Source organism: Electrona antarctica (genome assembly GCF_951216825.1).
Source record: "Electrona antarctica genome assembly, chromosome: 16".
Lineage (NCBI taxonomy): Eukaryota > Metazoa > Chordata > Actinopteri > Myctophiformes > Myctophidae > Electrona > Electrona antarctica.
The window spans coordinates 30,007,694-30,021,809 of NC_136797.1; the positions used below are offsets into that span (position 1 = coordinate 30,007,694).

General features: G+C 41.4%; 1 protein-coding gene across 1 annotated transcript; it reads left to right on the forward strand.

Moving 5' to 3' along the window:
* The first annotated feature begins 1,397 nt into the window (after positions 1 to 1,397).
* Positions 1,398 to 13,941, forward strand: LOC306939280 (non-selective voltage-gated ion channel VDAC2). Its single transcript, XM_079523849.1, has 9 exons — positions 1,398 to 1,547; positions 4,064 to 4,134; positions 5,395 to 5,444; positions 8,843 to 8,995; positions 9,605 to 9,657; positions 9,812 to 10,033; positions 10,727 to 10,877; positions 11,123 to 11,180; positions 11,946 to 13,941. Exons 2-9 carry the CDS (start codon positions 4,068 to 4,070, stop codon positions 12,035 to 12,037), a joined length of 846 nt encoding a protein of 281 aa, XP_079379975.1. The 5' UTR covers positions 1,398 to 1,547; positions 4,064 to 4,067; the 3' UTR covers positions 12,038 to 13,941.
* The last annotated feature ends 175 nt before the right edge of the window (positions 13,942 to 14,116 follow it).

The following is a 14,116-nucleotide window of genomic DNA, read 5'->3' on the forward strand; positions in this document are numbered from 1 at the left end:
TTGCAGATGTAGGCCTACAAGCTCCCAGCTGTGAGCTTGTATATTTGCTTTTTTTAATGAATAGCCAACGTATATGGATAATGTCTGTGGTTAAAATGATTATGCTTAACACATTTTGCTGGGGACCCCCTGGAACCCCTCCACGGACCTCCCCGGACCCTACTTTGACAACCACTCCCCTACACATTGGGACGACTCGCGATCCCGACTGGCCATAAATGGAACCAAGACTGGAAAATGTGATCTGACTGTAGATTAGAAGCCAAGGTGTTTCAGTCTCTCAAATGTGATCTCACCTTTTTGGTTTGTGTTGAAAATGGGGCAACAAAAACACTGGAATGTGGATTTTTTTTGTTTTGTTTTTAAATAAAAAGTATTCAATTTAAATTGCATTTAGTCATTGGTGTTATCTAGTTATTCTAGAATATGTTATTGTCTGTTCTTTATTCTCACTAGTGACCAGAAGATGTCGCCATTCCTTTATTTTATTTTATTATTTCTCCCAAAGGCAATGTTACATCCATATAGAGTTATAGACCTACTGACTGGACTGAAATGGATTTGTTATATACATATAGTTCTCAGCCACTACGACTAATTTTGACTGATTTCAGTCATTTGGATTCCATACAAGAAATAATACAAAATGCTCCATAAGAAGACATGTCTTCTATGGAAGCACACCAAATCTGTCATTTGATTGATTGATTGATTGATTGAAATATTTATTAACAGTTTGCAATATTACAGTACATTTCAAGCACAAACTCAATACAAAGACTGTTAACTCTTAACTGTGAGTGGACGACCCAATTAAGCAACACTTGTTTACAAGATGGTCCACCTTGTTCAATTCATTAAAACATTTAGAGACGTACAAATAGACACTTCTATAGCCAAAGAACAGAACAGGAATTCATCATAAAGGAGGTAAAACGGGAAAAGAAACATATACAGTACAGTGAGGGGGAAAAGGGGGTGGGTGGTGGGGGACATTTTAGCTGACTAATACTGCAGAAGACATACTGCAATGTAGAACTACTCCGTTACAAGTAAAAGTCTGGATTTCAGTAAAAGTAGGCCTACAAAAATAACAAAATTAAGTATTGGTGTCAAAATGCACTCATTATGAAGAATGTCATTTCACAAGTTTTCAAATAGCACAGGCCAGGGCTGAAGTGGTTAATGTATGTTTTGCAGTAATAATAATCAAAATCTACGAAGTTACTTGTGGGGCTCTGGATATTTCTGTCAGAAGCCGTTGAGGGCCGATTTTACGCGTTTGCTCCCCAACCTTTCCTCATAATTCTGTCAGAAGCCGTTGAGGGCTGATTTTCCCCTTTTGCGGCTCTGGCTAAAGTAGCCTATAAATCACCAGGCAGACTGCGCATGCTCCGTGTGTCTCCTTCATTGTGCCCTACCATCACCACCAACCAGTGTGCTAACAGCAGCAGCAGCATCTCTCTCTCTGTCTCCTCTCCTCTCTCTGTGTCTCTCTCCAAGGCTGTGCGCACCCGGCTCCTCCTCGCCAAACAACATTTGCATTGGTATGAACCTGAAGTGTATTTTGTATCAATATTACTTGTTATAAAGCTCGCTAGACCGACATGCTAGCTTGTAATTTTTTGACTAACATCATGCTTAGCCCTTGCTTCTGTCCAAGCTAAAGGAAGGATGTCACGCTATACTAGCTAGCGAAGTTATGTAATATGATGTATAATATCCTTTAATGCTACAGGTTAATCCCCTGATATTAACTGTTTTATGGAAATTCATGTTGTGTTGGGAATTTTAGGTTCAGATTCAGATACGGGGGGTCATTGTGGCTGGTGCTGCAATTTACTCGAGTAGTCGAGCTTATGCTCACAATCTGCTATAATTGCCAAGACCTGCTGCAAGACGCCAGGCTAGCTGACCAACTCAATGAACAATAACGAGTGAGGGTTCACTCGCCCCCATTGAAGCAACTAACCCCCCAACCCTCCCCCTTCTGTCCGTTGTCCTTTTGTCCACATCCATGGCTGCATGGCATACATGGCCCCAGCAGGGTTGGTCAATCATTTTATAGGTATATGATATGATAATCCACTTAATTCGTCTTTTCCTAGGCTGGAGAGATCTGTAGTGCAGTGGTTCTCAATGTTGTCAGGCCATGATAGACCCACCAAGATAATCATTATTTGAACTGGGGACCACCCAAAGGACGACCCCAAAATAATCATATTTGAACTGAGGACAACCCAAATAATCACATTTGAACTGGGAACCACCCAAATAATCACATTTGAACTGGGAACCACCCAAAAAATATTTCAAATTAGTTTTTAGTCTTATAATAATAGGCTGGTTGCAGTGCTTATCAGAATAATGCATAGAATAAATAACCTATTCATGTTAATAGTATTGACCATCAACGGACAGACAGACAGAGCTGTTATCAAATGTATTATTACCAGTAAATGTATTATTACCTGAGGGCGAGGGCGTGTGCACGCATCTGCCTGGGTGACGGAAGACCACTGGGCGAGCGCTGGTGCTTTGGGATCGGTGGTCAGATCAACATGGAATGAATTCTGTAGTGGCCATATATGGAGTGTGTCTTGAGTGACTAGACGACTACTACTCCTGCTGATTAATATTGGAATGTAGCATTTTATGTTGAAAGAATTCCCCTCTCGCTCGCTCCTCTGAGGCTCTGAACCTGGCCGTCATCAGCGCAATGAGCGCATCTGCAATAAATCTTTCTTAATTGAGCGCGTGCCGTGCAGGCAAGGACACAGAATTATAGCAGATCTACAAGCTCACAACGTGTCGCCGTATGTGTATGTTCATTCAAAAAATGTGTTACGACTTGCGCTGTCCTCTCCCTCTCTTGGCAATCAAGCATATGCGATTATTAATAACAGCAAAGCAAACAACTGCTCATTTTACTTTGATAACCAGTAGGCCTAATTTGGGCTGCAGACTGGTTGGGTTGTTGCCTAGTGTTTAAAATAGATATTCCTCTAAATCTGGGTAGAAATGTAAAATAAAAATAAAGGCGCCTCCTCCCCTCTCTCTCTCGAAAGCAATTGAAATTGAATCGACTGAATATGCTGGGTGAAAAGTTGGTCGTTACGCTACTTTTTATTTTTGTGGGCCGCGGGGCGGGCAGGTCGTTGATTAATATATTGTTTTGCGGGGCAGGTTGGTGCGGGCTGGCTCCCGTGGCGGGACGGGATGGGTGGGTTATGAAAAAAAGCCGGCCCGCGCATCACTAGTGTACAGGGTTTGATGAGGTCATATGGAATGTCAGAACAGGTCAGCTCCATATATGGAGATCTAAGGGTGGCAGCGGGGACAGAGAAGACACCTACAGTAGTATAGACCGCTCAACAATGTATGGGGGTTTATAAGTGGTTAAAGCATTTCTTCTAGGCTATAGGACAGTCCACAGGTGGTTGAAATGGCTACTGAACGGCCATTTGCTTTTTGACACTATTAGCTAATTTTGTGTGAGACTTCTGGAAAGATGAAGAGAGGTGTGTTGGGATACTTTAGGATTTTAACGATTCCGGTTCCTTAACGACTCCGTCTTAACGGTCCCATTCCTTAACCCATTTAGACCTGAGGACTATTCTACAAATGCCTTCTAAATCCTGACATTCATTCATATTCAAAGATTTGTGCCACATTTTCACGATTTTTCAAATTGTATAGCAGATGTGAAGGTCTACATACCGGGGTGCATACTTAGTTTAGACTAGTCATTGGTTAGATATGGGTTAAGGTTAGGTTTAGGTGTGCTGCCCCGTGAGGGTTTGAGATAGGTTGTAGTTGGTAGGACTAATGACTGGTCTAACCAATGACTAGTCTAAACCAAAAACTGTCTAAACTAAGTACTGCACCCCCACATACCAGCTCTGACGGTGTGTTTAAACCGGTTCTGGAAATGGTTCCAAATGTGACGGAACCGATTCTGTTTTCGCAATGTTGGGTCTGATTCCCCTGGTTCCGGATCCCAACCCTACTTGTGCTATGAAACGGTCTCATGACCTTCTGTCTTTCTTATGTCTTCTCTTAGAATAATGGCTGTCCCTCCTTCATACGCTGACCTGGGCAAGTCTGCCAAGGACATATTCAACAAAGGCTATGGTGGGTATTTGAACCACAGATATAAACACCTAAAGTAGATGCCTCATTGGCTGCTGCAGTTCATTGGAGCGATGCATATTGCACTGTAAGGCAGACGTGCGGAAGGCACGCTGCATCGCTGCCACTCAAGTGACTACTGGCCAATCACAGCGCTTCTTTTCCGGGACTATTGGCATGAGAAAACAAACGTTTACATTGCCTCTGATTGGCCTACCGAACGCGCCCTTCTGTGACGCACGCGCGTCAATCACAAAAGCTTGCCTCCTCTCGAGATACAAACGCCCCAGAGCTGAAGGAGGCATCTACCTTTTTATGTCTATGATTTTAACAAGAGTTTTGACCAGATGAAGAGCCTCGGCTCGAAATGTCAATAAATTATATTGGAGCAGATGAGTGTGCAGGTCTATTCTTCTTTTTCTGATGTCACTTTCCAACTCGGCACCTCTACTATGTGATGTGCGTATTTTATTAGTTTTTCTATAATAATTTGAACAAGCCTTCATAGAGAGAATGGTCTTCTATCATTAGGCCCGGAATTGTGCAAGTTGGCATTCAACTTTTTTGTTTAATAATGTCAACTTGTCCAGTCCATTGTTAAAACCTTAACGAAATCTTACATTTGTGTGTACATGAAAATAGCCGATCTACAAGCTCTCAATGCTTCATGCTGTGCCTGTGAGGTGTTGTGAGCAAGATTTTCGGCTAATGTTCCTGTCAGAATATGGATGTAAGGGTTCAAGTGGTTGATGAAGAAAATACGTATCTCACAAATATTTGGTAGTAACTTTGAGGACCCCCTTGGGGTCCCGGCCACCCTGTTTAAGGCCCTTGTCCTACAGTATGTCTGAGAAGCACTGGACTGTCTCATGATGTGCAGTGGTCAATCGTTCTAGTCCTAATCTATTTATCTTTTGAATTAGATTTAGGCTTCGCCTCCTATCGGTACTTCCAAGCGTTCACTTTATCTGTTCTTCAGTTCCGTAGCAGCAGCAAGAAAAGTATCTTAACAGAGCAGTTCATAGTACTGTAGCACCTCTGTTCCAATTCAGTTTAAGACTTCAATTAATTGCCTGAAAATAATTGAAACATTTCACATCGTTTTTATACCATACAGATACTAGTACTTCTGTATGGTAGAGTATGTTAATACAATATAGCTGATACAATTGGGGTGGTTGTATTTTGTCTCCCTGCTCTTCTATTGAAATGCCGTGATTATGCAATAATTGTGACAGGCCTAACTATACCTTCTTTCATCAGGGTTTGGTGTTCTGAAGCTGGACCTGAAGACAAAATCACAAAATGGAGTGGTGAGGAAACTGTTTTTTATTCACCTGCTCTCTGACGGTGGTGTACCCTGCTCTCCATCTGTGTGTCTAGATAAGGCCAGACAAGGAAGGATCCTGGTCTGGCCTTATCTCTACATTGCTGCCGGGAAGAAACCTCTTGTCTCCATATTTTAACTTTTTGTTTGTAATGCTCCTACTTGATCATACTACAGCGTCACACACAAGCATCCACAATATAGCAGAGCTACAACATGGTGCGACGTGATGTTTGAGCTTGTCGTTCTGATTCTTTTTTGTTTAAATCCTGAACAAACAAAAAACACTCGCCCCCTTTTTTCCCGCAGACCGCTCCCAGCGGATCTAATATCCGTTTTACTCAGGTTAAGGTTAGGAATAAGATTACATTTAGGCATAGTTTTACTGAGGTAAGGTTACGTTTAGGAATAAGGTTAGATTTAGGCATATTTTTACTGAGGTTATGTTTAGGAATACGTGGTGGCACTGGCGACCATTCCGAGGTCGCTGGATTTGACCCGGGGCGAGCGTTCTTGTATTCAACTAAGTACCCCCAGTCCTTGCTTTAACTTTTACTGGTTGACCATAAAGGTTTTGCAGGTTGCCACAGGCGGTTGTAATGCTTTTCTGCTCGGCTTGAATTTAATTGAATCCTAGAGAATGCGTGTCTCTCTACTGCTCCTGCTAACCCCAGCTCTGTCTCCATGTTGCTGACTCCTCTTGCCCCGGACCTCTCTCACACTCATGTAGATGGTAAGCCCTGGTACCCAAAGCCAGCCGTTCATTTGTGCTTGTGGAACGTGAAACGGATGTTTTGTTTTATTTCTTTATTTACTTCTACCCACGCTATGTTGCATTCAATCCTTCACATGGTCACCACTCCCCACCACACCATCTCATTATTTTTCTTTATTTTTTTTGTTTGTGAAGTTACTGATTGTTATAATGTATTTCTATTTGTCATGCATGCTTTTCTTTTGTTTAAAAAAAACCAAACGCGTTCTAATACTTTTTATCCACTTAAACCCTCTGTACTTTGTTGACTGGGGCCCCCAGGGGTCTATCCTTGGTTTACTAATTTTGTCCCAATAAACCAAACCTGTTCGGTGAAAATAATCCAATCTACAAGCTCACAACGTGTCTCAACATAACACATTTAGAGCTTGTCGATTGGCTGTTTTTGCACGATGTTCACTTATAATAGATGGTGGAAAAAGCACAATGTCCATTTTATTGTAAATAATTAGTTTTAGCTGTGTTAGAAATACAATTGAACGGGGTGATTCTTATTCATAATGTCATCACAGCTTTCAAACCTTTTCTTTTCTAAGAGGTTATCAAACACGTTTTATAAAATAATATTATGAAACTTGGATGGAAACGGTTCTGGGTCAGGACCGTCGATTGCACATACTACTTTTGATTGAACAGTGAATTGAAATTAATTCTATACAATCTAAAATAGAGAGACGACTGTACAGTATGCTTGCTCTGGGTATTTGCAGTAGATAATGAGTTGATAACTAGGCAAATACTGTTATCATTAAACTCAATGGTCAACTACATTTTCCCCTCTTTCTCTCACATACGTTGTCTCTGCATACCACTAGGGGTATACCCCCATTTATAAAACGAAGTTCTACTGCAGTGATTCTCAAATTGTGGGTCGGGAGGGGGGGGTGGGGTCGGGGGGGTCCCCAGTTAAAATAGGATTATTTTTGGCCGGTCTTCGGTTAAAATCGAATTATTTTGGCAGGTCCTCAGTTAACCCATTCTGGGCGCGAACCCCTTTTGGTGTTTTAACTAAGCACTAGCCCTTACCTTAGAGTGTATATATACAGATCTTTGAATATATATATTCTTTCAGAAGACTTTTTAAATTTCGATGTCAGGTCTAAATGGGTTAAAATTAGATTATTTAGGGGGGGGTCCAGAGTTGGGGCCGATTCATACTCTTATTTTACCGCTGTTTCGGCGCTGTAGTGCCGAAATGATTTCGGCTCGTCAGAAATTTTCAGTAGCACCGAAGAGCCGACTTTAGGACGGTACCCGCCCCCCGAACCTCAAATGACGTCACATTGTAGGCTCTACAGAGCCGAACCGACTTTTATTCGGCTCTAAAATAGGAGTATGAATCGGCCCTTAGTGTGACTATTTTGGGGGGGGGGTCTCCACTCCCCAGTTAAAATATGACTATTTTGGCAGGTCCAGATTTAAAGTGTGAACTGTGTGATTATTTTGGGGGGTGGGGGGGGGTCTTGTGGCCTGAGAAGGTTGAACGACTAAGGCCATTAACCCTTATTATTTTACATCTGTGTTAAACTGCAGTATCGGTTGTCTACTCATAAAAATGAGTTATGCAATTTTAATTTCATATGCAATTTTATGTTCATGGTTGTCTTGCTGTCCAGATATGTACAATGTTGCATGTATCATTGTCTGATTTTTGTCTGCTTAACGTTGTTTCACCTCATGTTCATTCAATAATCAGTTCTGTTCACAAGTTTGCTCATTAATACTACATTTAATCTTCTTCCTTTTTAACTAACACTACTATTGAATGCCTTTTCCCAACAGCCTCACCACTTCTAACACCATGTACACTCCCTCTCTTAGTGTGTAGCTTTTGCTTTAGAATGGATTATGGTGGAGTTGGAGAACTGTATATGCAGGGTTTGATTTGTAAAAACTGGATATTTTCCACCAATTAAGCGTGTGTCCCTGCTAGCCCCTCCTATGATAGTATGTCCATCTTTGAGTGTTTGTGTAAACACAAACGATGAAGATAAAAGTGAGGACGCAAATTGTGATTGGCCAGATAAGAATGAGATGATGTATGAGCATGTATGATAAGAGCGCTCCTCACTTCACACTTGTGTGAATTTTACGAAAATTGTTAAATTGAAATTGTTTGATATTATCAAACTGAAATTTGAAACATCAGACCGTTAACTTTTGGAACATGTAGTGTTGTTGTTGTCTCCCCCCCCCCCCCCCTCAGCAAATCTAACCCTGACTATAATAGTCTATAATAAACCCACACTGGGTCGGGACCCATTTGTGGGTCGCGGACACATTTTTATGTGTTTAATTTCCTACATTTTTCTTTTTAATTCAAAATATTAATTAAAAGGAAAATATAACTTTTCAGACATGACAAACTGTTTATTTTGTTTTTTCCAAAATAACGTCATATTATGAAAAATCTTTAAGAAGTATTAGTGAAAATAGCCGTTCTACAAGCTCGCAATGTGACACGTTGAGAGCTTGTAGATATGCTATTTTCACTAGTTGGAGTTCCCGGGAAGACATCAAATTCTCCTTTTGGTCTCGAGCTAAAACATTTGTGAACCAGGGTTACACCAGTGTCCCTCATGATGTGACTCTCTGGCGCCCTCTGTCAGGAGTTCAACACGTCAGGCTCCAGTAACACGGACACGGGGAAGGCTGCAGGGAGCATAGAGACCAAGTACAAGATGACAGACCTGGGCCTCACCTTCAACCACAAGTGGAACACAGACAACACACTGGCTGCAGAGGTCACTGTGGAGGACCAGGTGTGTGTGTGTTTACTATAAGGCCCATATATCGCCACAAGTATTGTAGAATTTGAGAAATGGATTTGGGCATTCAGAGATTGAGTTTAAAGTCACTGAAAATTGCAGATTAGATTTTCTATTGCCTATTCAGTGCATGCATGGATTTAAAGTGCTCAGTCACCACGACTGATTTCACTCATTTCTGGACTCTAAAAACCATGCATGTTTTCTATGGAAGTATGTTGTGTAGAAAAGAGCCAGTCTACAAGCTCTCAAGCTTGTAGACCGGCTGTTTTGAGTTGTTGCTTTACGATTTGAAGTGTTTAGTAGCAATATGTTCAGAACCATCTTCCATATAACCCCAATGGTCTTGAATATTTAATAACGGCAAAGGTTAAAGCCTCAATCTGTGATTTCTTCTCCTGGTTGGCTTATGTATGTTTATAAATGGGAAAATAGTTTATTCATGCACCAACCCTTCCCATAAATGGGAAGGGTTCTTATATATATATATATATATATATATATATATTGCCTTAAACGTTGTACTGTGAGTTATTCACATTATACAATGTTGAGGTATTTAAAGGTTTGTTTATTGTTGACGCTTTCTTTTTTCGCCCACAGCTGACTCAAGGATTGAAGGTTGCAGTGGATACCTCATTTGTACCAAACACAGGGTGAATAATCTAAAGTCATTTGTAATCTAAAGCAATTTGTAATTAACATACGTTTCACAAATCGCACATTTAGGACTTGGCCATGGAACATTTTCAGTCATTTTATTTTTTGCTTTAATCCATGAAATAACCACTGCCCTGGTCTCTTTGTCAGTAAGAAGAGTGGCAAGCTGAAGACTGGCTACAAGCGCGACTACGTGAACATGGGCTGTGACATCGACTTCGAGGGTCCCATCGTGCACGCCGCTGCGGTGCTGGGCTTGGAGGGCTGGCTGGCGGGCTACCAGATGGCCTTCGACACCGCCAAGTCTAAGCTGGCCCAGAACAACTTCTCCCTGGGATACAAGGCCGACGACTTCCAACTGCATGCCAGCGTGTAAGCACTTTCACCCAGTGGTTCCCACACTTTCTAATATTCCGCCGCAATCTGAAGACTCTCCTATTAACTTAGCCTGTAGCACTTGCCCTAGCCTTAAAGACCTTGCAGGGGGCGGTGGGTGCAGAGCTGGGAGAATTCTCGATTCACTGGCACGTTTTAGCACTCCTTCAGCAGCCTTTGCATCTAATTGTTGGCGCTGCTACTGCGATTGTTTTCTTTCGCTTTCTCCCTGCCGTTTGGTGCCCTGTGCTGCTAGCCTGGGTAAACCCACTCCCCCTGCTGGACAACATTTCAAATCTGGCGAGGGGGAGGGGTTTATCCAGGCTACTGTGCTGCAGAACCTAAGCCTACACTGGCCCTGTCTATGCATTTGATGCATTACCATGCGTTTACCTTGCTTATTGTCAATCGCTCTGGATTAACCATTTTGACCTGAGATCAGATTCTAAAAATGTCATCTAAATCCTGACCGTTTTCTGAAAAAGCTATGTTTCTATGTCAGTCGTTCTTCGATTTTTCAAAAATAGCAGACCTACAAGCTCGTAGCGCACCACTCGGTGGCGCGCTATGAGCTTGTAGATCTGATATTTTTCAATAGCTAAAGCATAACATAATGCTAACACCAGAAGGGGTTCCCGCCCAAAATGGGTTAAGAGCATCTGCTAAATGACTACAATGTCGTCGTTTCAGAAATGATGGGACAGAGTTTGGTGGCTCCATCTATCAGAAGGTGAACGATCAGCTGGAGACTGCGGTCACTCTGGCCTGGACGGCCGGCAGCAACAACACTCGCTTCGGCATCGCCGGCAAATACAAGCTGGACCAGGACGCTTCTCTGTCTGTAAGTTCAGTGGTTCTCAGCCTCTGTCATTCCAGTGACCCCTCAGTTTGATGAGCATTACGTCAGTGGTTCACGTCAAGGACCAATTTGATATGTATTTGGCCGCGAAAACAAAATCCAGATCATTATTTTTATTATTATTATGGTGATGCTATATTAACTACTTTTGCTGTGGACCCCAAAATTGTTTGTCCAACTATTGGGTTTATGACTGTTTGTCTCTGTTTTTTTTTGTCCGTTTTCAGGCCAAAGTGAACAATGCCAGTCTGGTTGGAATCGGCTACACCCAGAGCCTGAGGGCAGGTAGGGTTACACTCATCACACATGCAGGTCACACCTCTGCATGGAGAGCATTACAATTTTAAGTACTTCAAATAGCCGACCCAGAAGCTCACAATGTGTCGATAGTCTATTATAAGATGTTTTTCAAAATAGTAAATGCCAAAAAAGCATAAAGGCTAAGGCATATAAAAATAAATGTTTGTTGTTTTTGTATTCTTTCTTTAGTTCGTAGAATGCTACTGTAACTGTATAGTTTTAGACATTGAATCCTCATTATGGGTGCAATACTTGATACATGAACCTAGTGATCACATTGCAGCCAGGAGAGCAGAGTGTCGCAACTCCATTTCAAAGGCTCTGGCTTGCAGCACGCACTGACCACACTTGGAATTTTGGCCTCATATTTATATTGTCTGACCACAAAAAACCCAGGGGCCCCATTTTAACTGATTCACTTTTCATGCATTCTGGCAAATTAAACTCGATACAGTCTCTTCAGATGGAACTTTTTGAGTTCAGTTTTATCTTTATTTGTATAAAAGTTTTCAAAAAGGTAAGAAACTGACACAAAACAAGATACATTTAACAGCACAATGACTAATAATACATTGAGTTGCACTAGAATTCATAATACAATATACTGTATTTCTATATTCTGTAAACTTATATCGCTATGCTGTAAAATATGATTATATCACGTCTTATGTCTGTTACACCAAGCAAACTTGAGAATGATTCTAAGTTTGTGCTGAAAATGATTCACTTTTCTCCCCTCGTCTTTCCTAGGTGTCAAGGTCACCCTCTCAGCCCTGATCGATGGGAAGAACTTCAACGCTGGTGGACACAAAGTGGGCATGGGCTTTGAATTGGAGGGATGAGGGTAGAACCAGAGCAGAACCTACACGTTCCCCACCCGACACAACAGCCCAACCCACACCACACAATCACACTACTACTAGCCCAACAATTTATCACCTTAAGTAGCTGCTGCTTTTTGCCCGAATTATACTTTGATTGCACTCCAGCGTTGTGCACTGAAAATGACAGATCTACAAGTCGAACTAGAATAAAAAGGAAATGTTTCAACACAAGATGAGAATCAACAGGGGGAAACTATGTTTATTGTATTTGGTCATGTGATCACACTGTAATGTGATTAGTCTGCTCTAAGTATCTATGACTTGTCGTTCAATGTCCTTGATTAGAATGATCTGTCCTGTCCTTGATTTGTCTGTGATTATATCATGTCATCAACTGAGATGGCTTCTTTTTTTTGAGGGGTGGGGCAGGCATCTTTTACTGTTCACCTCGAAGACAGTGGTTGTCAAACTTTGTTAAATTCAAGGACCTCAATGAGAGAGTACAAATGGACCCATAGGTGTCCATTTGTACATACTTGGAGTTACAGACCTGTAAGGGTCCTTCTGGTCGCATTTGTACACTCTGAGTTACGATCCATTTGGTCCCATTAGTACACCTCAGAGTTACAGACCTGTAAGGCTCCATTTGGAACTCCTGTGGGTCCCTGGACCCCACTCTGAGAGCCACTGATCTAATCGCTCCTCCCTTGTATCAATACTTGCATTTTGAGCATAGCCTTTTCCACAAACCGTATGTGACCAGCTCTAAACTTGTAGATCTGCTAATTTTGCTGTGCAGCAACGTATCAAAAGGAAAAACATGGCTCTTCTGTCCTCTCTAAACCTATACTTAACAGTTGGTCCCCATATGCAAATATTGAATGAGTATTTTGGCAGTAATAAGTCAATTTGCAGCATCATTGCAAGTGGCGATTGTGAGCTTTGTTCATTCCTTTGACTTTTCACTGTAAGTTTGTGCATTATTCATGTTCTCTTGGTTCAGGGAGTGACGTTTATTTATTCCAGTATGTTTCTTAAGTCCCACTGGTGTGAATGTACTGTTCCTTTTCAAGATTCTCTATTTTGTCCTTTCCTGCTTCCCGGATGCAGAAAAGAGTGCTTGTTTTAAGTGATTCTTTGACTTGATTTTCTCTTGTGTTTTGTATTTTTGTGCATGAAACACACATTTTTGGTTGCATCAAGGTCATGTGTTGAACATGCATTTAATAATCCAGTATTTTATTTTTATTACCGTTTACTTTGAGTTGTTGCTGGTTTAGTCATGTCAAAATGAAGGTCTAACTTCTGTTTTCGGCACTACGGGCATTTGTGAGGAGTTGAGATTTTAGTCCCATCATGTTGTCATATACTGTAGTTCTTCCAGATAATTGAAAATCCAAACATAGTGATAAATATTTTCTCCTTTAATAAGTTCTTTGTGGCTAAACTAATATACTGGTATAGGAATCTTCCGTTAGATTAGTTGGGTGGCATTTCTGCAATGTTTTCGATCTGTCTATTTTTCATCATGGCAGTCGAAAAATGAAGAAACGAGATGTCATTTGAGAATAAATAGTACAGTACTGCTTTTGAGCCATTATGACGTCTTGGGGATTAGCTATAAATTGCTGCATCAATCCCATTTGATGGATGTTTCACATGTTGCTCGGGAAGTTGGCAACCAATGTACAAACTGGGCCTGCTCTCAGTTCGTCTGAACAATCCATTCTCAGCATTTGATATGTTAAAATGAGAGGTTCTGTTGTACTCTTGTACCCCTTTTCATTTCGATAATTTGTCATATCAAATAGCCTTTTTTTCCTCCCATCACTTCATATTATGTCATTATGTGACTCTTGTCATTAGACCAACTGGCCCATGTTTCAGTGAAGGGAATTATAATAATACAAAAATGTCTTGAAGTTGTTGACATTTCTTTTTCATACAAACGGTGGTTCTCAAACCTTTTCGTGCCAAGCACCCCCAAGGTGATGTATGATTAGTCACAGACCCCCACCTGAAGAGGTTCTGTACTTGGACACATGTCGGGGTCTGATCACCTGGAGGAGGGTGTCTGCTGTAAGACCCAGAAACACC

What these genes read in the sequence shown, in the direction of transcription:
- LOC306939280 (XM_079523849.1), top strand. Translation starts at nt 4,068, where the DNA reads ATGGCTGTCCCTCCTTCATACGCTGACCTGGGCAAGTCTGCCAAGGAC. An exon ending in CAAAATCACAAAATGGAGTG is followed by an intron (nt 5,445 to 8,842) that starts GTGAGGAAACTG and finishes GCCCTCTGTCAG; the next exon opens with GAGTTCAACACGTCAGGCTC. An exon ending in CACCCAGAGCCTGAGGGCAG is followed by an intron (nt 11,181 to 11,945) that starts GTAGGGTTACAC and finishes CGTCTTTCCTAG; the next exon opens with GTGTCAAGGTCACCCTCTCA.